General features: G+C 41.1%; 1 protein-coding gene across 2 annotated transcripts; it reads left to right on the forward strand.

The window, feature by feature from the left end:
* The first annotated feature begins 593 nt into the window (after positions 1 to 593).
* Positions 594 to 27,189, forward strand: IPPK (inositol-pentakisphosphate 2-kinase). Of its 2 annotated transcripts, none has more exons than XM_050712883.1 (13): positions 594 to 785; positions 12,410 to 12,457; positions 16,311 to 16,406; positions 17,176 to 17,242; positions 19,087 to 19,208; positions 19,651 to 19,740; positions 20,365 to 20,423; positions 20,866 to 20,938; positions 22,472 to 22,751; positions 23,836 to 23,986; positions 25,319 to 25,421; positions 25,946 to 26,025; positions 26,885 to 27,189. In XM_050712883.1, the coding sequence occupies exons 1-13, from the start codon at positions 684 to 686 to the stop codon at positions 27,108 to 27,110; spliced, it is 1,497 nt and encodes a 498-aa protein (XP_050568840.1). In that variant the 5' UTR covers positions 594 to 683; the 3' UTR covers positions 27,111 to 27,189. The 2 variants fall into 2 exon arrangements, with proteins under 2 accessions (XP_050568840.1, XP_035414331.1); XM_035558438.2 differs by having other exon boundaries at positions 594 to 764.

A 27,189-nucleotide genomic window follows, 5' to 3' on the forward strand; every position in this document is an offset into this window, starting at 1 on the left:
GGTACTACTCAAATAGCATGTTTGTTATGAAAGGAAATCAGAAGGTAACATCCACTTGCAAGGTTACTGTCATGGAGTACCTTCTTGAGGGAGAAAGAAAAGGGAAAGCTGTTAGTGGTAAATTTTAAATGGTAATTGAAGTTTTGTTCCTTGCAGTCAAAACTCAAAATTGACTGGACTAAGGAATCCAGAATTTGACCCTGTATTTTTGACAGCTAGCTTAGATGTTTAGATAACTTGTCTAACAGTAGTTCACTTCATTCATGTGGAACTCAGCCTTGCTGAGAAGAAGGAAACACCTTAACGCTTTAACAGAACTCTAAGCCTGTGACGTGCCTGAAGGAGGAGTGTCCTGGAGCACGGGCACGGCCTGCTCCTCGCCTCCGGCCTCTCAACCCGACGCCACCCGGGGGGGGCAACGTTGGGGGGGCAACGGAGGCTCCGGGCCGGGCGCGGGGGAGCAGCAGCAGCCGGCGCCGAGCTCCTGCCCGGCCCCAGGCCGGCGGCGGGCGGGGCTGCCCGGCCCGAAGATGGCGGCGGGGCGGTGCCGTGCCGTGCCGGGCGGGCCTTCCCGCGCGGCGGGCGGAGGGGCGGCGCGCAGCCGCCATGGTGGCGGCGTGAGGGCGGCGGGCCGGCGGCAGGCACCGTCCCCGCGGGGCGCGGCGGGGCGGCCCGGGCCGGGCATGGAAGTGGAGAAGATGGACGAGAATGAATGGAAGTACCACGGGGAGGGCAACCAGAGCCTCGTCGTCTCGCACTGCCAGGTGCGGCCGTTGGTCGGCGGGGTGAGAGCGCCCCTCCCCCGCCGCCGGGCCCCGCGTGAGGGGAGCGGGGGGGGGCGGGCCGGGGCCTCCCCAGGTGCGCGGCCGGGCCGGGCCGGGCCTTTCCTTAGCGCCCCGCCAGCGGCGGGGGCAGCCTGGAGACGGGCGGCCCTCGGTTTGCAGCGGGGGGACGCGCTAGCAATAATCCGCCTGTCGTGTCGCGATACGGGCGCGACGGAAGGCAGCGCCGGCAGGGACCGCGCTCCCCTGGGCGCCCGCTCGTCCGCCCGCAGGCGGCCGCGGGGTCTGGCTGCAGGGGCCGGGCCGTGCAGCTCTGTGAGGGGACGGGTCCCGCCGGCCCCGTGCCTCCACGCACCCTTTTTTTCCTCCGCTTTCTTCCATAAAGAAACAAACAAAACCGGGTTCGCCGCTCTGGCGGGCAGCATCCGTTCAGTGAAGCCGAATCGAGCCAAAGCGTGTGCGCGCTGGGCTGCTGTCACCGGGTGTCGCCTCGCACAGGGCCGGGGTTCAGCTCGGAACGGCCCTCGAAGGAGTTTGTTCTTTTTCTAACGTGTACTTATGGACGCTTTTTGTCTTAAAAATTTGAGTTTCAGTATAAGTTCTGTTACGGATGTGCCCCAAAATGCCCTTGATATTTCATGGATCTAAAGGTAGCAAAGCTAAAAGGCTAAAGAGTGGTATTTACGTAGAAAAAACTACAAGCTGTATGAGCTGAATCCTGAAAACCGTTTTTTTTTTCTATAACATATGAAAGAACGATTAAAAATACTGTATTTGTTTGATGTATCTTTTCTGGGTTTTAAACGTACATTCAATGTAAAAAACGTTAACAAATATCAGCCTGAGGAAAATGCTGGAAGTGTTATGGCCTTCTCAAACTTCAGGAGGGACGTTTCTGTGGTTCTCGTTTCTCTTTATATGAGATACTCTTAAAAGATATTCTTCCTACAAGAAAAAAGTGCATGATTTTGTTTCCTGTCTAAATTTTAGCTTTGAAAAAGGCAGCTCAAAAAAAAATGCAGTCACTGAACAATAGGAATCAGAATGCGTAATGGATTAATAGTGATGCAATCGTGATATCTTTGAAGACGTGGAAGATGAGGAAGTCTGCCAGAAACTCAGAATACTTGCCGAGTGTGTCAATTCTCTTTTTAACAGGAGGCCAAAACTTTAGGATACAGTGAAAGTAAAGCAGATATATTTTTTCCTGTATAGATAGCTTGTGAACTCTTGGAAAATGGGAGTATCTAAAGTAGTGTTTAGATGCTGATTGTTGCGCTGTGCCCCTTGCAAACAGGACATGCTTGCATGATTAATCATCATTCTTGTGATCCATTGTCAGTCATTCTCAGGTTTGTGTGAACAAAACAGCAGCATAATTAAGATATTGAATTTTATTTTAGCTGTCCTTCTTCTGTATCTCTTCGGTTCATGTTTACTGTGTGTAAAGGTCAGGGGGAGGGATGGTGATTTGGTTGTGGCAAGGGGGACGTGAATGGCGGCTGAGACAGAAGCGCTGGGATTGTGAGAGGCCAGGGCGGAAGCGTATGTGTGCTTGTTGTCGCCTTGTTCTCCCTTCTCATGTGTAGTGGTGCCTTGGCATGAGGGAAGGAAGCTGGTCCCTACCTGTATGGGTCTGAACCTCTCATCCTTGCTTCTTCAGGAGGATCTGAGAAGTTTAAAAATAAAACAACACCAACAGCAACAAAAACAAACCACGCAAGTCCCCTGTCCTTCTGGAGAGGAGAGCAGAAGCTGGTCTGCCCTTTGTGAACTAAAGACCCGGGGAGTTTTGCTTCAGCTCCTGCCCTCTGATCTACTCTCTGAAGCACTGATAACTGGTTCTGTGCAAGTTCATGTTATCAGGTCCCTGGGGTTCAGGCTGGGGTGAGTGGGCAGGCTGGGCACACGCTTGCTACTGATTGTGTGGAGCAGAGCCGGCTTGTGGGTGAAGACTAAGAAGAACAAGGCACACCTCAGTTCGTGGCGCAGGGTCTTTTTAAGGCTATGTTTATTTTTTGGCTTCTCCCATTCCCTGCGTATTTAAGACGTGAATGTAACGCCCTGTTAATCCAGAGTTAGTACAGTACCAAAATTGAAAACTTGGTCACAGGAAAAGTCACATGCCCAACAAGCAGCTCTGCTAGTGATGAGCTGATAAGGCCTGGATGCAGCCAACAAGCAGGCGTTTTTTCCGGTGCCTTTGGATGGTGGCCTATAGACAGAGGTTGGTCTGACACTCAGACCGGTGTCCCATGGAACACGCTGTGCTGTGTGACAGTGCTGTGAAGCACTGCCTGATGGGCTAGTCCCGCTCACCAGCTGCTGACCTCCAGAATGCCGCAGTGACAAGTCCCCCCGAGCGCCCACGCTCTTGCAGCCTGCAGAGCGCGGTCGGTACTGAGGCAAAGAATCGGAAATCACTGCAAGTGCATCTCTGTTCCTAGTCACCCCGTGAGAAAAAGAGGGTCTTGGATGGGGCATGGCCTCGTCAGCACATCTCTTCTTACAGTGATAGTTTCGCAGAGTTACTTTAATTAGTTCTCCAGCATTTAAAGATGGAACGCCTGCAAAGAATTTCCAGTTACGCTGTCATCACTGGAGCTGCTTGCTTGCTTAATGTATGTTCCAACTTCTGTTTTCCTGGCTTTTTGTAGTTTAAGTTCTGATGAATCGAAAATTCTGGCAGACATACGGTATCGTGGGACAAATTTCTCTGGTGGCAAAGCTTTTCCTGTTGGTTTTTAATACAGCTGTGATTAACTTAACCCAAACTGAGACTGAATGGTGGTCAAAAAGCCTTTGTCTATCTTGCAACCTGCTGAAATGCTGCTACCAGAAAATGAACAAGGATAGCTCTTCTGTACCACTGGTGCCAGTGAGAAATACAACTGGCACTTCCCTTTGGTTCCTGAGGCCGGTGCTTGATACATTCAGACTGATCTCTCCCAAGTACGCAAAAACTGCAAGTTCATTGAATCAGTAAATGAGTAGTCCTTGTCCGTATGTTGCAATGTTGAGTATTTGATTCAATCCTAGTATCCTTTGCAAATAACTTACTTGCCACAATTCACAATCTGGTGAATCCTCTGGTTACTTGTTCTAGCTGTGTTCTCAGAGATGCCTGAAGTGCTGTGGTACAGATACAGTCTTAAATAAAAAAAACAGCTGAACACAATCACAGATCGCTAGGCAGTTTATAAAAGATGCTTTGTATTCCCTGCATTTTATTGGAATGCTGCTCCTTCTGCATCAAATTTGGCTTCTGATTTAAAGAGAGAGCTCGACTGTTCTTTACCTCCTCCACTCTGCTCTCGAGCAGCAGGGAGGGTTCTGAGGAACTGCAGTAGGACAGTTATCTTCTAGTAAGCTGTTGCCTTTTTCTGAGGTGGAGATAGCTGGTTTTTCAGAAGTGAGCTGGAAGTCCTCATTTGTAGTTCTGCCTTTTAATCAGTTGTTTGCTCTTACAGAGACACTAATGCTTCTTTTCGTAAAGGCTTCAGGAAATTGTTGTTCTTATAAAGTAGCGTAAGTGACTCTAGAAATAAGGACTTGTATTTCCTTTGAATGTTGAAACATTGCTTGAAACATATTTCAAGTTTTTGCTTCATGTATCTTCCGTGTTATCTTCATGTTCCTTCTGTGCTTCACTGCAGTTGCCTCTTTTTTTTTAATGTTGGGATATGATGGCAATCTAATGCTTCCTTTTAAAATATGTCTGAACATTAAGCTTGCATTTCAGGATGACTACTTGGATGTGATAAAATAAAACGATAAAGGGGGAGTTTTTTTCCCAGAAAGTTTTGTATTCAATAAGATAGTCCAAAGGAACCTTGATGTGTGTTTGCAAAAGGTTGTGGTGTGTGTCTACAGGTGCCTTTATTGTTAGTAATAATCTGCGTCTTGTCTTGGAGTGCTAGCAGCTCTAACAGATATCTTTGGGGTTTGGTAAGGGACTTAGTTTGCTAGTAAATATGTAAACCATCCCCAGAGCATATGGGAGCTTACTAAATAGAAAAAGGAGATGACAGATGGAGAAGGTAAATGAAGCAGAGCTAAGGAGGCTGAGGGAGGGAGTCAAGGCAGATGATCCAACTTGCGTAAGGTTCCTACGGTTGGTGCTTGTAGTAGGTTAATAATACCTGGTTCTTCTCTGAGATACTCTTTAAATCTTCAGGTTATATGGGTAAGGATGAAGGACATCACAGTGTCATCAGTGCTTCCTTCACAGATGTCCTTCCCAGTCCCCGTTCTGGGTTTGTGGGGACTGTCGGGAGCAGAGGGCTCTCTCGCATCTGGATGTTCAGTTCTGATTTCACTGCGACTGCAGCTGCCTTACGGTGGCTGCAAAGAACGTGCAGAACGGCCCTTTCTGCATATGGGGGACTGAATTGGTTTTGTTTCCTATGAAATAAAATTTATTCTCTGTCTGCAGGGGTGCTTTGCATCACATCAGGCTGGGTAATTGTTCCTAGTACTGCTTTGGAAGTATGAAATAGTCTGCCTCGCTGTTGTTTTGTTTGTTTGGGTTAGAGTAGTTAAAACCTGGATCTTAATGGAAAATTTTGTTGTAATGAGCTTACTTGGAGAGAGGGCCATTAATGAGATTTTATGTTTAGACACAGGAGTTTTTGCTAAGAGAGGGAAAAGTTTATGGGCAGCATTACGAGCTAGATGCAGCTTTCCAGCTTGGTCTTACTTGGCAAAAAGGGAGTGATGCCGATCATTAGTTGCTGTCTTGTTGAGAGAATCATCTTGAGGCGCTTCTTCATTTTGTGTAAGTTCAAGAGCCCGAGTGTCCTGTTTTGTTCTTCCCTTTCATCCCATTGCTTTTCTATGTGGAGTTGGCTGAATTTGTTTTGTTGTCTTGAAAGTAGTGTAAGTAAAGCATTGCCCCCCAGACTTCCAAGACATTCCTGAGAAATTCCAGATCCCTGACTAGGAGGGGATTTTGTTGTGTTCTGTTTTGTTGTGGTTTTGTCTTAATGTCTGTGGAATAGTGAATTAATATCTATGAGCGTCTCAACTTCAAGGAACTAAAGAGCAGACTGCTGGTTCTTCTGCACTGGTTCTTTTTGCTGTTCTTTGCAGGTATAAATATTAGAAATACTCCCCTGCCTTTCGCTGGCCTTGCTTATCAGTGGTGGCCTTCTCTGTCTCTCTCACTGATTAAAGAATGGCCACATTACTCTGGCTTTGCTTTTTCATGCTAAGAAGTTATCAGAAGCAAGATGCAACTTCCGTTTATTGAATTTTATTTTGACTATTAGGAAGGACACAGTTTTGTTAAGACCTGAACTTAAAAACTTTTGCATCCTTGAGGAGATTCTTCTGAAATTCCAAACCAATGGTCATTCGTATTTCTGATAGATTTCATGCTCTGGAGGGGTCAAAAAAATTCACCAAAGCTACACGATATAACATAGGGAGGAGTTTTGCATCTGTTTCTGTAGAATTTTCTGAGGAAAGAAAAACTTTCATGTGATTAAGTTGGACCAAGATTCCAGCATAAACTTTAATGTGAGTTAAGGACCACTAAACCGTCTTCTGTCGTGTGTCGCGTCCCGTCCCGCCCCCCCCGCCGTTATAGGGCATTTCTTTAACCTTGTTTCTCTAGCATTGTGTTCTTTCGGGGGTATGTGTACCTAAACATAAACTGTCTAGCAACACCCCCCCCCCCAAGTGCATTCAATTTGCCTATTTAGAAAAAGGACAAGAAAACAGATTCATGACTAAATGTAATGCATTCCTTTGTTCCTTCTTTCCTAGTTGTAATTACTTGGAAAACCGTTTATGTATTTATTTATTGTGAGCGAGCAAAGGAGCTTCTGCCCAAGTTTCCCGAAGCAAGCAGCTACAGAATCCAGCTGAAAAGCCAAGTATGTGATCAAGGTGTGTCATCAGTGGAGAAAGAAAAGAAGAGATGTGTGCCGTGCTGTAAACAACAATTAAGTTTTTAGGAATAGGAGGCAATTACTAGTTTGAGTTGAGTGGCACTCGAACCTGTGAAACTGTACGTTCCTTGCGTTAACCTTGTTTAACTAGTATTTAGATATGCATCTATAATCACTGCAAAAAAGGAAGACAGTTTTGTATTTACTTTTGATTCTTTGGCTAAGTAGGTGTAACTGTGACTGTCGATACCATCACTGACTGGACCAACTCTGCTTGAGTACAGTCTACAGAGCTTTTTTATTATAAAAGAATTAGAAGTCGGAAAGACTTCAAATTTGCAAATGAGCAGTGGATTAGCTGGAGAGCTTTTTTTTTTTTTTTTTTTTTGACCCAAGCCAGCTGCTTGAGTCAATGTCTGTTATAGAATTTTGATTTCATATTGTACCAGTCTATTAAATTTACTTTGTCTTTACCAGGTTTCTGCACTGAAAGGATGCTCTGAGTGTGGTGCAGTTTAGTGGTGTATTTCCGAAGGTGAAAGGGAAGGTGACACCAGACAGGGGAAGTGAATGAAGAGAGCAGAAAGAACAGAAAAGCAGAAATACCCTTTAAAACTCGTCTTACAACATTAGTGCCTCAGATGGCTCTGTAGATGCAGATGTGAAAACGTCACGTGTTTGTGGCATGAGACGGGAACAGGGAGAATCTCTGCTCTGATACTGCAGGCTGGTGTGGCAGTGACACCGACTGTAGCAGCAACATCCCTTTTTACTTTTTTGACTTTTAATTGCTTCCCCCTCCCTGTTAATGTTCTCCCGAAGCGCCTTGCTCCTCCATCACCGAAGCTGCCAGGCGCCTGGCTGTACCCGCCGGTGCTGGAGGTGTTGCTGCTAACTGCAGGTTTGGAGCAGTGTGCAGGAAGGAAGCTCAGCACACGTTTTCATGTTCCTGTTTGTAGAACTCACCTGTTTGACAGAGGAATGAGGTATTTGATGCCCTGTTAAATGTTAAGGACTACTTTTTTTCCTAACAGTTAGGGTGTCAGGCCGTGTACTGTGTTACCCAGCTGCAGCGGTGCGTGCCTGAGGGTGGCCACCAAGAGGTGATCCGTTCTGCTCGCTGGGAGGCGTATCGCTGGGCGTCGTTACAGGTACTGCGATCGGGTGGCTTAGCTGGAGGGCAAACGCTTCCTCATTCATGGCTAGTGCAAGTTCATACAATTCTTTTGGAATTGGTACCACCTGCACATTGCAAGGTTATAGAAAGCTTCGCTGTGCAGTGAAACCTGGGTTGCTGTGGGACTGTCACGTGGTCCAGGTCGTAGCCGGACAGAACGGAGTAATGGAACGCCTGAAGTCTGATGCAACTCGTGAGCTTTGCTGCACGTAGCGAGTGCTGGGGTGGCGTTTGCTCCCAAATAGTGGCTTAAAATACTGGATGGTGTCAAGCCAAGTGCCGTGGCAGAAAATCTTTATTCATGTGAAGAGATCAGAAGATTGTTCTTAGGGGGCTCCTATGCCAAATAGAAGAACATTGTTCCAATTTTTGAATGCTTCCTTGCGCTTTGCGTGAGCGATTGCTAAACTTCCTCCATACTGGCAGGAAATGTAGCTTTCCTCACTTTGTTTTGTGTGATCTTATCCACGTTCTTATACAGAACAAAACTGAGTTGGAAACCTGCACTTTTATACAATATTACCATATGTACTGCCTTCATAAGCTATGGAATTTTCCAGTGTTTAGTTTGTGTTCATCCCTCGTGTCCCACAGCGGTACCCTGGATGAGGAGACCTTTAAAATGTCATCTGTTGAGTACCATAAAGATAAGCTTTGACTGGAGTTCCTAGGCAGCGTGGAGGACATGTTTTTACTGGGTTTTATTAGTTCTCAGAGGAAGGAGCACTCCTCTGTGCAGCTGTCTTCTCTGAGATGTGACAGTGACACCTCTTTGTCCATCTGCTTCCCTCCCGTGGTGGATTCTCTGCATAGAAAATCATTGTTTTCTGTTTAAATCCCTCAAACTAAAGTTAGAATCAAAGGGCTTGTGGAACATGAATTTGGAATAGAAAATGTCAGGATAATTTAGCTAGCATATGTACTGCATGCAGTTCAAATGTTCTGCCGCAGAAATATCAGCAAAATAGGTCCGTAGTTCATCTTTGGTGCCAGTGAAAATGTCATTTATTAGTATTTGCAGAACAGTAACTTCAAGTAGGGCTTGTATAGCAGTCCTGTGTAACTTCACTTAACCCCCACCTCTCCCTTTGACTGAAATTTAGATAGAATGCACTTTTTGTATGTGCAATGGCTGTACACTGGCGTAAATCTACTACGACTAAGTTGCACTAAATAGCCACAGTGGTAGTAGCAAGTTTGACATTTGTAGAGCTATTTTGGGTAAATTCTTGATAACTTTTTGGGTTGAGGAGAAGAATCACAGAATGGTTGAGGTTGGAAGGGACCTCCGAAGATCATCTAGTCCAACCCCCCCTGCCGAGCAGGGTCACCCCGAGCACGTTGCGCAGGATGGCATCCAGGCGGGTTTTGAAGATCTCCAGAGAAGGAGACTCCACAGCCTCTCTGGGCACCCTGTCCTGGTGCTCTGTCACCCTCCCAGTAGAGAAGTGCCCTCCCGTATTCAGCTGGAACCTCCTGTGCTTCAGTTTGTGCCTGACACTAAAGACTCTAAATTAAACAGTCAGTTTTTATTGTATAAAGAAATTCTGCAACATTTTCGGGTATTGTCTTGTAAAAGTCGGAGGAGCAGCTTCATCCCTTCATCTTAAGCAGTAGTAGGTGGTGGTGGTGGTGTGTCTAATTGATTGCAGCAAGTTATTTGGCGTTAATTGTAGGAAAGATTTGTTACCGGTCTTTGAGAGTGTTTTCCCCCTGTAGCTCACAACTGGAAGCTCATGACTTTTATACAGACAACTTTAAAGCTCTTCTGGGTTTTATTGTTCTGCTTGTACAGCACATGCCTTCATCACATAAGTATGTTGATAGCAGAGAGGTTAATAACTTTGTGTTGTAAAATTGCATGCAGCGCTCACGGAAACACCGGTGAGGTTCCAGGCACCGCAACTTAGGAGATGCTGTGGAGGGAGGGAGGGGGCAGGAGGGGGAGTCCTCTTGGGATTTAGTTGTTTCCTCAAGAGGTTTGGTTCCTACCAGAAGACCTCGCATATGTGAACACCAGTTGGTGACCAACTAGATAAGAATCTTTTACTGTTGTACTGGGCAGTTGCAGAACCAGATATCAGAGAAATGTTTTGCTTCTACAGAAAAACGCTTCACTTGTTCTGGTTAGGATAACAGTAATGTAATAACAAATGATGTGAGCCTGGTGACTTGGAAAAGCAGAAGCTGAGGTGGCGTTTCCCAGGCTTTATGTTTGGACGGGCCAATTCTCCATGTTCTTGTACAGAAGCTTACTCAAAAGCCGTGTGAGCTGAGGTGGTAGAGTAGAAGTAAAATACATAAATACATGTCGTTGTTGTTGATGATGTTTTTTGCAAATTTTCCTGTTTCTTGCACAGGCACCATCTCTTAAACAGATTTTGTTAATAATGTAACAAGAGAGTGAAAGTCAAAAGCGCCTCAGTGATGCAAACTAGTTCTGTTTATTTTTATTTTTTATTTATTTTTTATTTGTTATGTTTATTTTTTCCTGAAGCATGAAGTATCAGGATTATAGAGTTATCCCAGTTGTGTTTAACTTGTGAAAACTCCCCCGTTCAGGAGGCCTGCAGAGTAGCTTGGTCTTAAGAGAAAGAAGTTTAAAAGATATTTCCAAAAAATTTTAGTCCAATATCAAATACCGGTCTGTGAAGGAATAAATGTAATTTTCTTTTAATCCTGGCTTCATGATGCAACTGCCTAATCCAAAGTGCCTAGATTGATGCCAGTCATATTTTGTTATTTTGGCTTAACTGCAAGCAGTGTTTGGATTTCTTTAAGTAAAATTGAAATAATAGCTATAGTAACTGCTTTAGAGAAGAAAAATTACTGCAGATGATCATTAGACTTTCTGGGGACCAAGATCAGCAACTTGTTTTTTCCCAAGATACGTTAAGACAAAAGTTGTGTGTGCATGCACACACGCATTTGTCTTCTCCAGTGACTTCTTTCAGCACATTTTTGCAGCCCCTCTTACAGCTTCTCTCTTTATTGGCAAGCATCAACTTTTAGTTATGATGTAAAAGACAAACAAACAATTGTTTCACGGTAGGGTGCCAAAGAAGTATTTGCCTTTAAGCAGATGTTTAAGTATAAGGCTGAAGTCTCACGTTGCTGGGCCTTGATGCAGTGCCCTTCTAGAGCGTGGAGCAATTGTTAAAATCCCGATGTGCTCTGTGAGACGCAGCTTTCTGTATCCTTGCTGCTCCCACTCACACTGAGCTGCCTCTAACAACTGGCCACGTTTGGCTGTAGCTCCAGCGTGGTAATGGGCTCTGGTGGGAATGTTTGTTACCAGTTACCAAACTGCTGTGTTTTCATGCAAGAATTTTGCTTAAATTCTTTATTTGAAGAATAAGGGCAGTCATATTTGATATTCTGATGGCTGTTGTTGCTAACTGAATGCTGAAAGTACTTACAAAGAAAGGACTGCAGGATTGTTTTTTAATAAAAGAAAAAATTGCAGAGTTTTTCCTTTGAATTCACTGTTTTTTTCTAGCTTGTCTTAGTTCTTCAAAAGATGTGAAGCCTCTTGATGCGTCATGTGTTACTTTTTCCTACTTTAATGCATTGATTTTTTTTTCTCTCCTTGATTTTGTAGCCTGGCTTTTGTTTGGTTGGTTTCTTTTTTTTTTTTTTTTTTTCATCTTTTTGTCTGTACGGGACTGCTATTCAATTAACTTAACACTTTGGGGGTAAATAGTGCATCGATGAAAATATTGTTAAACGTTCTAAGGGCTTATGGGGGTACATATAGGGAATGAAATTTGGGGAACATTAGGATCTAGTTGATCCAATCCTCAAAGTGTGAAGAGTAGCACCAGCTTCCTAAGAAATCTGTTCTCTTCTGGATTTGGCCCTTCATTTGCATGCAGATAAGCATGTTGTATCTTTGATGTTCAATCCTTAAAGCATTTAAGATAACAGACAGAAAACCTCGTGGCAACAACTGCACACAGGATTTGCAAGTAAAGAATCAGTTGAATGAATCAGTAATGCAATAGCATGAAAAAGATTCCCCTGATATTTTCAGTGGTAATAATTCTCAGTACTAATATCAATAGTATCAGTAGAGCTGTGTAGCTATTGCTGCTAACTAAAAGGTATCTCCTTAAAATCAGCACAGTGTTACAAAATGTTATAACCAGATATTTTAGTGGTTTTTTTCCAAAGACCTTTTGGGCAAAGACGATCGGGTGTTGTTCTGTATTTTTATTTGATGCTGTGTTTTAGAGGCAGTCAAAATTGACACAGCAGACTTTCAGTGATAGAAGCTAAGGGAGTGTTCTCCCTTTTACAGTTGGTGACAGGAAACAGAGTGGCTGCCTTGTTAAGGTCAATAGAGGAGGTCGTGGCAAATCTGGGAGCAGAAGTTGATGTACTTGATTTCAAGTTGAGTGAATCAACCCTTTAAAATGCCCTTTTTTTTTTTTTTTTTTTCCCAGTGTCTTAGATGAGCTAGATTGGGGAATCAGACATTTGTGGTGTTCAGATGAAATTTACTTTGATGCGCTTAAATACTAACGAAATCAATATTCTTTCCCATCTTTCTTTAGCGCTGTGTGGTGCTGCGGTTTTTGAAGTCTCCCCCAAACCAGAATAAGGTAAGATTCAACACATACTGGTGATAAAAGCCCCCAGGTAAGCTAAAAAAAACCCATCTGGGGAGAGAGAGGAAACCTGCAAAAGAACTGCGACCGACAGGAGTAAGAAAAAGAGGATGTTTTGAAATGTGCTTGCGTTTCAGGAGTTTTGGCAACAGAAGGAAATTTGAGGTCCTCTTACGTAACTAAGATTATGTGACTGCTGATACCATGACCTTTGTGGGGGTCAAATTTTAAGACGGCAATGAATGTGTAGAAGGTGTGGCTTTTTGTAAGGATGTCTGTGGCAACGGGGACAGTGTTAATGTTGCTTATCGACCTATGGGAGTGCAGTGGTGCTGCAGGAAATACTGCAAGAACGGCCATTGTCGCTGAGCGACTTCACTGCCCTATCTGTTGCAGAAAGAGCAGAGCAGGACACAGCCTCCATTTTCTTGGACTGTGGCACAAGATTTTTCTGCTTGAGAAAGGAACTGAAGGGGGTTACCTTAGATTTGCTTTAAAAGGGATAAAAAACGATCAAGAATCAAAGGTGATGGGTAAAAATGAAGTGTCAGCACAGTGCTCCCATGGAAAAAATAAAAGAGCAAAAGAGGCAGGAGGTTCAAATTCTGCCATTTCTCTAACCTAGTGAGTAGTCTTTATGGCACATTACTTGAGAGATGCAGGGAATGGCTTGAATACAAAGCAGTCTATGGCTCCTTATTTAAAGAACAAAACATGTGAGGTACCAGCATTTCCTTATTTATTTCGTCTGAAGATATTCTTGCATCCTAATTGTTTTTTAAAAATTGGCATGTCAGGAAGAAATTGCAATGGAAGCTAGGAAGTAACTTCACATTTACGTATCTCAGAGTTGAAGTTGATGATACTTCTGTGAACTTCTTTGGTGTGCATGTAGGTTTCTGGATTGGAATAGTGAAACACAAGGGAAAATGGCCTGGGCATACTGTTCTTTTACTTCTTGAACAGCGCACAGATTCTTGAGGTTTTTTTCTCTTGCATAATCAGATGAATAAAATTGCTCAGAATCCCACCAAGCATAGAGATACATCGCAGTAGGTGTTCCTCTGGGTTATATCTGATGTAGCAACGAGTGTGGCCCTGCAGAAGCAGAGTTTTGGGACAAACTTGGACAGAGCAATGTGACTGCGATACAGAAGAAATGTTTTTTAGGTGTAACTTACATTCCTGTCTGGTGCCAGATCAGTTAGGATCTAAGGTGATACATTTCTGCATGTGACATTGTAGCTCATCCAGTGTAAACAACTCTGAAAGAACCAGCTGAAGCAAAGTACTTCCTAGTAAGAGGCATACTGAAATTCAGATGTGCATCTCAGTCTCTGCTGTTTAACTCCTTTGGAAAAGGTTTTATAAAAAAAAGTCCAAGTATTGCTGTGCATTTATACTGCTTGGTAATGAATTTGGGACTACATAATTTAGTAGTCAAACAAGGCGATATTATCACAAATTATAATTTTATTGTTACAATTAAGTGTTTGAATGAAAAGTACTGATAATAAATCATATAACTGGGGATTACGTTTCTTGAGTAGAATACCAAGTATCAGGACTCATGGAATGACTTCAATGGCAAGTTGCTAATTGTAGTGTACACGAGTCTTTTGTATGAGTGGATGTTTGCCTTTTTATTATGTGGAACCTCTGAGATTTGGCGTTTTTGGCTAAATGAACTGGCAGGAATGGTGGGTCCTTCAAAGTTTTTCATCTTTGTGTTTTTTAATGTTAAAAGGTGGTGCTCCAGTAGTTTGTTAGTTGGTTTTTATTTCTTGTTTCCAGCGTTCCCAATACACTTGCTGTTAAAGGGATGTGGGCAGGTGTCAAAGCAGGCTGAGCGCAGAGGGCAGAGGAACAGGGACGTACCCAGCGCTGCTCTCTGCCTTGTGTGGGGAGCAGTGAAGGAGCTCAGGCTGTTGGCAGCCACCTCTCGTGGATGTAGGTGTGCTCAGCACTCGTGATGGGTGCTGGCCTTCCTGCAGAACGCAGGCTGAGCAATGCTGCTTTAAAAATAGGCTTTTTCGTGCCCGTGTGGGTGGTCTGCTCACTTATCTTGTTGCCTATTAATTATTGTCTCTTAAAGGCACTTTAGACCAGATGACTGCAGCTGAGAAAGTTACTCAGGCACCATCAGTGTGTGTTCTGTTGTAGAACTCAAGCAGTGGAAGATTGCCTGTTCTGAGGAGGCTCCAAGCTTATTTTGGCTCTCTTGAAGGGATTCAGGGAGAGCTGTTCTGAGAAATAACTCCGCGTACAGTATGCCAGGCATTTTAAAGAATTAGCGCTGTCCTGGCCTTTATAGAATGATAGAAATGCTGTGCAAGTGTTCGGAGAAAACTTGACTTCTCCTACTTGCTGCAAAGGATTTTTTAATTTTATTTTTTTTGTAGCGCACTCCATAATAAAGTAACAGTATGTAGTACTGTGTGCTACTGAAGTAAAGGGCTGGAGTACTGCAGCAACATACAGTAGCAGCCTCTAATTCTGTGAAGTGTTGCGGTGTATTGCAGTGTTGTGAATTGCTGTTTCAGTCTGGAAAATTAATTCCGCTAAGGAAAGAGTATTAAACTTGGTATTAAACAGTCTCAGCAGGCCTGAATCATGGTAACAAAATAATCTGAGTTATGCAATTGGTGTAAATTTGTTAGGTAACCCTTCCTGGTGGAAAAAAAATCTACCTATTGTAATGGCATTATACAATAAAGTTAATAAAATTGCCTGATTAGTGACGGTCTGCTTTATCCTCCTTACACATTTAATTCGTGCTGGATGTTGTTTTTCCCTGGTTCTCCCTCCAGTCTTTGTCATTGCCTGAGTGAGGTCCTCCTAGCATTTTATTTTCTCTTACTCTGCTCTGTAGTGCAGAGTACAAAACTTATTTTTTTTCTCCTGTTGATGTTTTTTTTTCCTCTGTGATTTTCTAACTGGGACATCAGTGTTGCACTTCCTCTTCTTCTACTGTAACGTAATCCCAGGAGCACATCTGTATGGTTCAGTGCTTTGTAGTGTAGGCAAAGGAGTGTTTTTCCAGAAAAAGATACAGGAAGGGAGCTTGGAGGTTGTAGTACCAATAGAATAGTGTGCAGAGAACCAGAGTATGCTAAAGTACCGGGGATGTGATCATACTGTAAAGCTTCTCGTGTACGGGCCCTCTGCTGCCTCTCTGGGGTGCAGAAGTCTGTCCAAGCGAGACTACGCCGATGTGGCCATCCTGCTGCTGGTACTCAGGCAGCTTTGTTTCTGTCTAGCTTGGCATTTTTATCTTCTGGAAGAACTTTGGTGTTTCCTTATAGACGCACAGCGTAAAATTAAAGGAAGATGGTGCTATACTAAGAGTTTTCATTGTCTAGGGCAGCATTTGGGACAGGTAACAAGTTATGTTTGTGCAAAGGTTTGGGACTTGGCTCAGTCTTTTGGGCCATTCTCTTCTGAACCTCCAAGTGAAGTATTCTGTAGGATACAAAGCCTCTCCTAATCTCAACCTGTTGGTGAAGAGGCTTGCTGTGTCTCTACTTTTACTTACAGATCTTTGAGCTGTTGAGGACTAATAATAGATCTTGAGTAATCTCCCCAACTTCCACTTTTTTAATTTTCTCTGTCCTTTTTTCCTCTGAAACTTAAGTTGAATAATCATCTTCTCTGACTGTTTTTGTGGCCATCCCAGCCTCTTAAAGAGCAGTGGGAAAACAAATGTAGCACAAGTTGTGTGTGTCCGTTTAATTTCAACATGTACTGACTTAATTGGTCTGCTAAGTCTATGACTAGTACGCGTATGTATCCTTGAGTGTTGTTTATCATTATTTCATAATTTAATTACTATGATTCTTTCTTCCAGACTTCAGAGGAAATACTACACCATCTGCAAAACATCGTAGACTTTGGAAAACATGTCATGAAGCAGTTCTTTGGGGAGAATTATGTTCACCATGGGGTAAATGCTTTATTCTTAAAATAAATGGCTTATGCATTGTAAAATATACAGTCTTTTCGGGAACACTGAATGCCACTGAAAGCAGTTAATAGGGTTTACAGATTTGAGCAAGCTACACACACAAGAAGCATTTGGTTAAGAACAAAGATCCTGCTTTGTGCTGATGAGGTGATTGGATTGTACTCTGTAGCTTGAGCGGTTTCAAGCTACTACTGAAAAAAAGTGGTCATTTCTTGGCCCTGTATAAGGTGAGAGGTAAGAAAGATAGATTTTGAGACTATCTTTGGAAAACAAGGGGAGGAATCTGGTTCACACAAACAGTCTAGATTTGTGTGCAGTCATTTTCCTTGCCATGTACTTCAAGGTGGCGAGATCTAGTTAACTGACCATCAGGTACCTGAGTGGGGAAGTTAGGGTTGGAACCTGATGGGCACAATTCTGCCGTGGAGGGGTGGGGAGTGAGACACCAGCCAGAAGTGGGACTGTTTCATTTGGGAAATGATGCAAGTTTCTTCATGAACATTAAAGTCATCCTGAAAAATGATATTTTTCACGCATTTGTTAAAATTCCATTTTGTTTTCACAGTGTTGTATGTGAACTCAGGTACAGGTCTTCATATAGGTGGTTAACCTGAGGGAGCAGCTGCTGGTTGTATAGTTTAGTATACTGCTGTTAATGTCCATTGAACTTTGGTATTCCATTTTAAGACTCCCAAACTGGGTATTAATCTTTGTGTTGAAATATTTACTTTTTTTTTTTTTTTAATAGGAAATTATTCAACTGCCTTTAGACTTCGTAAGACAGCTCTGTTTAAAGATTCAGCCAGAGAGGCCAGGTAAGTGCCCCATTAAAGGAGGGTCATTCCTCAAGCTATAGAAACATTGTGCTTTATAATAAAGTTAAAAAAGCATCATAACTCAGAACATGAGGGAACTTCTTTCAGTACCAAAACAATGAAAAGCTGAAAATTTGTTGTGGAAAAATGGGTGTGTTCCAGGCTTTAAAATTGCATCTGATAGTGGTTTCGTCAAATTGGAGAAAGGGATCCACTTTAAGCCTGTGTTTGTTAATTCCTGAACAAGCTTTTTACCTTGCTCTTGAAGTCCTTTAGAAAGATCAGTGAGGGAGGTGGAAGATACATATTAAAATATTGTTTTCTCAAGCCTTCTTTGGAAGGCTCAGAAACTTGTTTTAGGAGAGTTCATTGAAGAAAGATGTGATATTAAATCCTTTGGTAAGTGTAGCCAGTTCTTTGAAGCCTTTGATCCCTGGGAAAAAGCGACTTAATTTACCTATGGAAAGGGCAGGACACTCTGTATTGACTTGTTGTCACCTCTGAGAAACAGTTTCACAGTGCCAGAAACCAGCAAGGTAAGTAAATACTGTGCCTAATAAAAGTTGCTAAAGTAAAAAACAGAAGTTACAAAACCAATGATACTTTCGTAGAAGTTAATAATAGAATTCAGTTACTTTGTTTAAGATCATTTTGTTGAAAAAGAGACGTTTCCTCTTGCTCATCCTAGCGAAGTACTGCATGTGTTTGCAGGCTGGTGCCTACTGAGGCTTCCTTTTCTGTGATTTTTTTGTTTTGTTTTCTATTGTGATATATTTTTCAGAATGGGCTTTTTTTAGGAACAGATGCTGTTAACTGAACACATGTATTCTCTGTCTTTTTAGCAACAGAGATATTTGAAAAACTAGGATTGTACGTTCTCATTAAGTTTGAATTAAAATCTCACAGACCTTTCTCTGTCCTGTTACCTTTCCCTGAAGGTGTGTGGAGGGAGTTTATTTCAAGGCTTTAATCTATGTAATTCCTTGTAACCTTAGTCTGAAACCTTTTTGCTTGCTTGTTTTTTTTTTTTTTTTCTCAAGACTGTTTATGTGGACTGTATTCAAAAATACTATTTTTGAGTGGTCTTAATAGAAGAAATTCTTGCTATAAACTATCATAGAATCAGGAATCCTCCTTTAAGGAGGAGGAACCTAACTTTTGTTTCTTTTATGTTGCTTTTGTCCTATTTATTATTTTGTTGTAAACACTTCAATGTTAGGGAGACTGGTTCTCCTCGAGAGGTGGTTCTTCAGTTAATTGCTTCCTATCAGAATTTTTTTTTAGTACATTGCATCTGGATTTCAAGCCTGGGACAAATGTTTGAAACCTTGCAGAAGCACTACATGCAAACTGAGGAACTGAGCTAAGCCACCTGTGGATTCTGTTTAGATTTTACACTTTCTCCTCAACTTTTGCCTGTCACTGTTGATATGCCTGTCCATTTCCACAAGCCCAGGGATGGTAGCTACTGCATGCAATTTTAGTAAGCAAACATGAGATCATGTCTTTGAATACCTTGGCCACTCCTTTGCTGTTTCAGGCCTCTCATTGCTAAGTTTCTTAGGATGAGCTGGAAATGGGCCATAAAAAGCAGCTCTTGAAGCACTCTTTATGACACTTCGGAGGAAAGAGAAAATGGGTGTTGCTAATGGAAAGGCCAGATCTCTGCAAGTGCATAATTGGCTAAATCCTGCTAAACTGTGTCCTGCCTTAGTGTTGTTTTTTTTTTGTGTGTGTGTTTTGTTTCGTTTCTTTCTTCCCCCAACTGCTGAACAACATAACTACAGTGTAAAATAAACATCCACACACTTAATTTTCTCGGTGGTGTTTTTTTTTCTCTCCAGAGTCGCGCTGTGATAAAGATATGGACACACTTAGTGGTTATGCAATGTGCCTTCCTAATCTTACCAGGCTGCAGACCTATCGCTTTGTGGAACATCGGCCAATCCTCTGCATAGAGATTAAGGTATTGAATAGGAGAAAATCCTTCTGTTTTTTTTTTTTTTTTGTCTTTTTGTTTGTTTACAGTTTTTAAGCGTGTACTGACCAGAGCAGATTTGAAGAAATGCAGCAGTGGAATATGGCATAGCTCACTGCTTTTGCTGTGACCCATAGGATAAAATATCATACCCGCTCCCTCCCCAAATTCCTGATCTTTTGAAACTTGGTAAATTCCCAGATATTAGTAGGCTTCTTTTGTAGGCCACAGCAATTTTGCTTGTCCTTATTTCTTCTATGAGTACTCTAAAATTGGGAATAATGTACAGTGACATATATAAAACCTTTAAGTATTAGGTGTTGATTTATAATTTTTTTCTGTGTAAATACTTGGAAGATTTGCATATTGTGTGCCCTTTGTATAAAGAAATGCATTTCTATTTGTAATCATTTTTGTTTGTTTGTTTTAGCCGAAGTGTGGCTTCATTCCTTTTTCCAGCCATGTTTCACAGGAGATAAAGCACAAGGTGTGTCGTTACTGTATGCATCAGCATCTAAAGGTAATTTTTTTTTGGTCTTCATCCTGCTTTCTTTTGACAGTACTGTGTTTTATTCACAGTTCTAATCTTATTTCATGTTGAAACTTGCATATCGTTGCTTAAACCTCCGATATGACTAACAATGGTAGGTGGATATGCATTTGAGTTGCTGGGTGTGGATCTGTTTAGTGAGAGATGGAAAAAGTTCTGTGGGAAGTTGGAAGCAAACAAATACAATATTAGTCTTTGGGGACTATTGAAGCTGTTGATTAGGTAAATTCCTATGTCAAATCTCCTCTCAAATAGAGCTCAGTGAATGCATAGTGGCATCCCATACCCTAAAGCAGCATGTAACATGTGGAATGTATTTGAGCAATGTCCATTATGTGTCTGAAATCATATAACTGTGCCTTATTGGAATTTAATGTGACCTTTCTTCCTGCTTTCCATTTGTGAATGCAGTTTGAGTGATTTGAGGTAAATATGACAATGAAGACACTTAGTAGTCATGAGCTGTATGTCCAAGGGGTTTAAATGTCATGGGACTTCTGAAGAGAGGATATTAGTGCCACACACCTGCCTTAAAATAACTGAGAACAGTTATTACAGAAAGTGATTAACAAGAGTAGTTTTGCTTTTCAACAGGTAGCAAATGGAAAATGGAAGCGACCAAGTAAATATTGCCCATTGGATCTCTTCTCAGGGTAAGGAGTTGTGTGACTTGATTGTGCTTTTGCCAAAAAAAAAATCCATTGTAGATTTCTTTCTCAGATTACTTTGAGTTTCCCAGTAGCATTAAAAATGATTAATGCCTGCTTGTCTGACTTTTACAGTGAGTATTTCTGGTGCTATATGCCTCTTAACACCTATTTCAGGAATCAGAATTCCTTAATTAATGCAACAGTACCTTCTGCTACATAACATGAAACCTCAGAAGTGTTTTAATTTACCCAGATTTAAAATTCTAATTTCCAATAGTTACTTAGTCTTTGCAGTGACTTTAGCATGAGTAACAATGCTTAATGGGCGTGTTCACTTCAGGTGCCCAGTTCTGACTCGACAGAGTCCTCCAGGCATAGGTGTAAATATCTAATGGTGGTGATAAAACATTCTTGGATGTTTAGTTGCTTTTTCCCCCCCCCCCAGAAATAAACAAAGAATGCACTTTGCTTTGAAGAGCTTATTACAGGAGGCACAGAACAACTTGAAAATATTTAAGGTGAGTAAAATGTTTTTTAAAATATTTAAGGTAAGCAATCAAATCTGTCTCTGTCTTGCCTTTTTTTTTTTTTTTTTTTTGCCTTGGTTAAACAACTTGACTTCAGCACCTGAACAGTCAAGATACTGCTTAATTGGCACCATCGCTAACGGACCATGAAGTAGAAGAGAATGGAAAAATGGAAAAATCCGTAGTTAGATTTCACGTTAGGACAGGTAGCCCCCTCGCTACAAGAAGGAAATGGAGGTGCTCGAGAGAGTCCAGAGAAGGGCGACAAAGCTGGTGAGGGGTCTGGCGAACAAGTCTTACGAGGAGCGGCTGAGGGAGCTGGGGTTGTTCAGCCTGGAGAAGAGGGGGCTCAGGGGAGACCTCATCGCTCTCTATAGGTACCTTAAAGGAGGCTGTAGCGAGGTAGGGGTTGGTCTATTCTCCCACGTGCCTGGTGACAGGACGAGGGGGAATGGGCGAAAGTTGCGCCAGGGGAGGTTTAGGTTGGATATTAGGAAGAACTTCTTTACTGAAAGGGTTGTTAGGCATTGGAATGGACTGCCCAGGGAAGTGGTTGAGTCGCCATCCCTGGAGGTCTTTAAAAGACGTTTGGATGTAGCCCTTAGTGATATGGTTTAGTGGAGGTCTTGTTAGTGTTAGGACAGAGGTTGGACTGGGTGATCTTGGAGGTCTCTTCCAACCTAGATGATTCTGTGATTCTATAGGTAAATAAGAGTTTCCCAGAACTAATTAGTTGGAATGAATCACCAAGGAACAACTAATAGAAAAAGACTTTCAAAGATGACCATTTTAAAACTTGGTATGCCTCAGGATGAAGAAGGTAGAGAACTTCGCACGTTGCTACAAGTATTTTTGGAAATTACAATTACAACATTCATGCAAGTCAAATGCACAGCATGCCTCACTGAAGAAGTAGCGAGTCACCTTTTTATGTGGAAGTAACGTAGGGAAAATATAAAGCAGTAAGTGATGGATTATGTGGATTTTCAGATTAAGTCTAAGAAATAAAATTATTTTCAATTTATTCAAGTATTAAACCAACTACTTGAATTACTTAAAGTTGTATGAACTGTCCTATTTTACTATTAGACTGCAGGTAAATATCATGATTTTTCTGTCCCTTTTTATTATAGCTTTCCTTTTCCTATTTGGCTTTTAAAAGAAGGTTGTTTAACATTGCACTTTTTCACTATTGACATTATTCAAAAAGAAGAAATAGGAAAACTAGCTAAGTATCATTTCACTTCTAATGTTCTGATTACTTACAGTTTATTAAGTTGAGTAAGTAGCATGTGACTTAAATGGCTTGTTTTATTTCTGGTCCTAATTCAAAGGTTGTTACCTGGGGTATCTGAGTAAACTTAAGAGGGCAAATTTGTAAGAGATTGGGAATGGGTGTATTTGTATGTATACTGTTATACTCTTTCATGTGTTATTTAAAAACATTAAATCTGATACTTTGATTAACTAAGTATGAGTAACTGTATTTCATGAAGTGTCTCAATCTCTCTTTTTCATTTGTAGAACGGGGAACTAATTTATGGCTGTAAAGATGATCAGGAATGTGTATCTGACTGGAACGAACTTGCTCGTCACTTAAAACCTTTCTTTTTCCCTTCAAATGGATTGGTCAGTGGACCACACTGTACAAGGACAATTGTTAAAGAACTAGTCCATGTTATAACTATGACGCTACTAAGTAGTACTGATGCCTGCAGGGCAGGTGATATGAAGACAGTTCCCGTTTCACAAGGAAGAAGCTACTGTGAAGCAAGTGCTTTTAATAAGGAGCTAGTAAGAAATGGTAAGAAATAATTACTTGAACAGTGTCGATAACTGTTATCACATAATGATTTAGATGTTTGCCTCTCATTTGGTCTTTAATACTGGTGTGAGAACTGAAATAGTGGGAATTTAGTGATTTTTTTCTTTAAAAAAAAAAAGTTCTGAGCTGCATAGCTGCAAAATAATTGTTTTTAGTGTGACCTTGCAGTGAGAACTTTTACCACTGTACCTGCTGACCGGGATAAAAATGAATTCAGAAGGTAGCAGAGGATAAATTAAAGAAAATACCCATTTGAGCTGATAACAGTAATAGATTATTTTAAATGACTGGGGAATTTTTATGTTGTATGTGATGAAGGCTGCTTTTGTTGGTTTGTTACATAGCACCTGTTTCTTGCCTTTCCTTGCTCTTTCTGTCAGACTAGCCAGCTAGGGTGTAGCTCACTTTCTTTTCTTCTACTACACCACTCCTGGTAAAGAGAAGGTATGAATACTGGAGGGAAAAATGGGAAATGCGAGCTGCTGGAAGACTGTAAATTATGATACTTCCTCGTAAAGTTTGAATTGTTCAAGATGCTGCTAGTTACTCCAATTATACAAATAGCGTGCTTCTTGATCTGCTTTAAGGAAGATCTGTTTTACTGCTGGTTGCTTTTTACTGTACTGTGTGGAGAAAGAGCTGTCTATCTTACACAAATATCAAATATGATTCAATTTATACGAGAGAGACTCTGATTTGCCAGATTACTCTCTGCCAGCAGTTTGTACTGTTGAAACCAAATTTGTGGTGGCTTAAAACTCGCAAAAAATTTCTTGTAGATGTGAACAAGTAGATTGCAATGGAAGTGTTTGTTTTCATTTGAATAATTTGTAGAGTTGTATACCAAGTGTGGCATTTTACAGCCAAGTATGTGCTATTTAAATGTGCAATTAAGTACAGGCACCTGTTACGTTAGTGTTTGGAAATGGAAGTGTTTTGGCTTTTTTCTTTGACTGGTCTGAAGCATATTTGGATTTGCTTTGTGAACAAATACGTGTGATAGCAAAATGAAGCAAAACAAAGACATCATGCTTGCCTTTTTTGAAAATATATTTTCTTCTAGGTAAACATAAATTGGAAAGCTCTGGCTTACCAAAGGGTTGTCTCCTTTATAAAACCCTTCAGGCTCAGATGCTTGACATGCTGGATATTGAAGGACTCTATCCTTTGTACAATAGAGTTGAACAGTACTTAGAGGAGTTTCCTGAAGAGAGGTAAGATTTGGTGTCTTCAGTTCTGATTAAATAGCTTTGCAGACAAGACTGAATCTATGCAGATGCAACTGTTTGTTATCTTTTGGTATGTTGTATGTCACCGTCCTTAATGGTATTGCACGTTCTGAATCTCTAATTTGAAATGCCAGATAACATGGAAGATGATAATGGCATTAGATGCAGTAATAATGGCATTTTTACAGTCATTCTCAAGTTGTATTGGTCTGCCTACTACCTGCCCTTTAAAACCCTTAATTTGATATTCAGCAACAATCCAAACTGAACTTGCAGGATGTAACAGAACATTTGAAGGGATAATGGACTAATTAATGTCTGCTCTTGCTCAGCCTGACCTTGTTAAGAGTAAGAGTAGCTTAAAATGCCAGATCACAAGTGATCAAATCATACTTGAGACACAAGAATCTTTATCTTGCTATATATCATGCCTGGTGAACAAATATTGAATATTGCAAGCTGCTACATTTGTTCTAAAATAAGGCTTATTGGTTGAAATAATCACTATAAAAAGCCTGAACTTTGACACTTTTTTGCATTCTTGAGGGGGTAACTTGCCTGTAATTCTGCCAGTGCTCACAAGAGGGCGCTCTGGCTTCACTTACAAGATGGTGCAGCTTTGTGCCCCTTCGAGTGTTTTGGGTTCCTTTGTTGCAATTTGAAGGGTTATCTTCTGGCAGGCAATGCATTCGCCTTAAGTTCTGCGTAAATCATTTGCAGTGTGGCTTACCTGTATGTTTGTATGGGAAGCAAGTCACTTGAAAATGTAGTCTTCTGTCTATGTGGTGTTTGTATGCTCTAAAACTCCATTTTTATGGGTTCATATTTTCAGGAGTCCAGGTATTTAACATAGGAAGGAAGGAGACCGAGTAAGCCATTCCCTTGCTAGCACATCAAGTACTTGCACACAGTATGAACCGGGGGGTGGGGAGCAGGGTCTTGTAAGAAAGTTTATGCCCCACTATTTTCAGCATGGCTTTCTGAGAACTTCCACAGTTACAAACTTTGAAACTTTACAATTTTCACTAAAAAATGCTGTTTTTGTGATACATAGGTGAGAGTGAATTAAGAGTGATTCATCTTAAAAACAAACTAACAAACAAACCAAAAACAAATACCCAAACCTAAACAGTAGCAGATCTTAAACAAAATGAGGATAATAGGGACTGGTCAGGGTGTTAATTACCTGTTGCCATCTTTACTGGTGTTCGTGTTGGTATGTTCTAATCGGAATATCTGGGCTGCTGAAGAAAGATCTCACTGGCAATCAGTAAATCATCTTGGCTGTCTGTAAATCTTCTTTTAAAATTTATTTAGAAGTACATTACAGATAGATGGGCCTTACAATGAAGCATTTTATGAGAAGCTGCTAGATCTTTCAACTGAAGATGATGGGACAATAGCATTTGCATTAACAAAGGTACTTTTCCTGTATATATTGTTGAAACTTTTGTCTGACAGTTTTTAATAAACACTTGTGTAACTGAAATCAATGGATAGCCTGTTAGCATCACCACTGTCTTGTTAGAATTTTGTACAGGTAAAAGTGCTTAGTTTTGACAGGGTGCCAACCTGTATGTTATGTAGCAGAAACACTTCAAACCAAACATATTTAGCACCTGTTCATGAAAAAAAAAAAAAAAAAAAAAAGCTGCTTATTTCCTGTCTAGGCTGAGAAGGCATTTACATGACCAGATGCTTCTCTGGCCTTCAGGAAAAGACATTTCTGTAGAAATAAACACGGTTCTTACACAGGATGCTGTAAGAGTACTTGTACTTGCTAAACATCTGCTATAGAGATAATTTCTAGCTCTTTAACTACCAACATAGTAATATACTAAGTGTACCAGTGCCTTTTGCAAGAACATAAAGAATGGTATATGCTTTATATAAAGGTAAATACAAATAATAATGGAAAATTCTTGTCATTTCTATGTTGTGTAGGTGCAACAGTACAGAATAGCGATGACTGCTAAAGACTGCTCCATCATGATTTCCCTTTCACCTTGTCTACAAGACGAATGGTAAGAGTTATCTGCTTTTGAATGACTCATAGTCATTATGAATCTGAAGATTCATTTACACAGTTCAGTAAATTCATGTAACTGTTGAAAAGTTTTTTTTTTTTTTTTTTCCTGTGTATGTGTGTGTCCAAATATTTGGCTGTGGGCATATTGGTAAGGTAGGGTTCTGATTTAAGACAGGGTAGACGTCTGTTTTTGAAGAGTTTTAAGTTGATAAAAGGGTCAAGCTTTTATATTTACTCCCATCGTGAAGTTTGAGTTGATTGTTCATGGTAGATCTACCTAGTTAAATACCATGTATAATTTTTCTGCCTTGCTGTCCTCATCTGAGAGATTTTTTCTAGATTAGTTGCTTTTAACTGTTTAATTAGAAACCAGAAGTCTATATTAAGCATATCAGTAGAAACAAGGCAATAATTAGGAGGTGACATCTACTGTAAGGCAAGAGGCTTTGCCAAAGTGTTACCCGTTTTGACTTGTCAGCAATAAGTCTTGCTTGTAATTTCTTCTGCTTCTGCTAGTTAATAAGGCTCTTGATTTGTATATAATCTCACCTAGAAATAGTGATATTTAGTGTATTCACTAAATACAGAGACAGACTAATTGTGAGTAACATTTTGACTTAAACTTTACAGAAGCTGAAAGGAAAATGACTGGAAGAAGAACCAGCAAATTTACTTTAAAACTGTTTAAGCTGGAGCTGTAGTTTCCTAAGTGCTACATTGAAATTTATTTTCTTAGGCTTTCATGAAAGTTGTAAAATAAATACGAGAGTCACATTGGTAAGGGGACTTGGGACATGTGAATGAAAAATCCTAATTTCGGTGACTCAGATGTGCAATACGGTTTTGTTTTCCAGCTCTGAGCAAAGACCTGTGGTACTAGCATCCAAATCAAGATTCACTTTCTCTGTTTCTGTCCTGGACCTTGATCTTAAACCGTATGAAAGCATTCCTCATCAGTACAAACTCGATGGCAAGATAGTAAACTATTATTTGAAGAATGTACAGGCCAAAGATGACCCAGTTATGTCCAGTCTCTTCAAGGAGAACGAAGACTGCACATTGGTTCTCCACAAAGTGTAACTGTTTCCTTAAGGTTATTTTCATTTGAACACACTGCAAAGTGAGAGAGTAATGGAATACAATTATGGTGATTTTTTTT

Source organism: Cygnus atratus, chromosome 10 (genome assembly GCF_013377495.2).
Source record: "Cygnus atratus isolate AKBS03 ecotype Queensland, Australia chromosome 10, CAtr_DNAZoo_HiC_assembly, whole genome shotgun sequence".
NCBI lineage: Eukaryota > Metazoa > Chordata > Aves > Anseriformes > Anatidae > Cygnus > Cygnus atratus.

What these genes read in the sequence shown, in the direction of transcription:
- IPPK (XM_050712883.1), top strand. Translation starts at nt 684, where the DNA reads ATGGAAGTGGAGAAGATGGACGAGAATGAATGGAAGTACCACGGGGAG. An exon ending in AGAATTATGTTCACCATGGG is followed by an intron (nt 16,407 to 17,175) that starts GTAAATGCTTTA and finishes TTTTTTTAATAG; the next exon opens with GAAATTATTCAACTGCCTTT. An exon ending in GTATGCATCAGCATCTAAAG is followed by an intron (nt 19,741 to 20,364) that starts GTAATTTTTTTT and finishes GCTTTTCAACAG; the next exon opens with GTAGCAAATGGAAAATGGAA.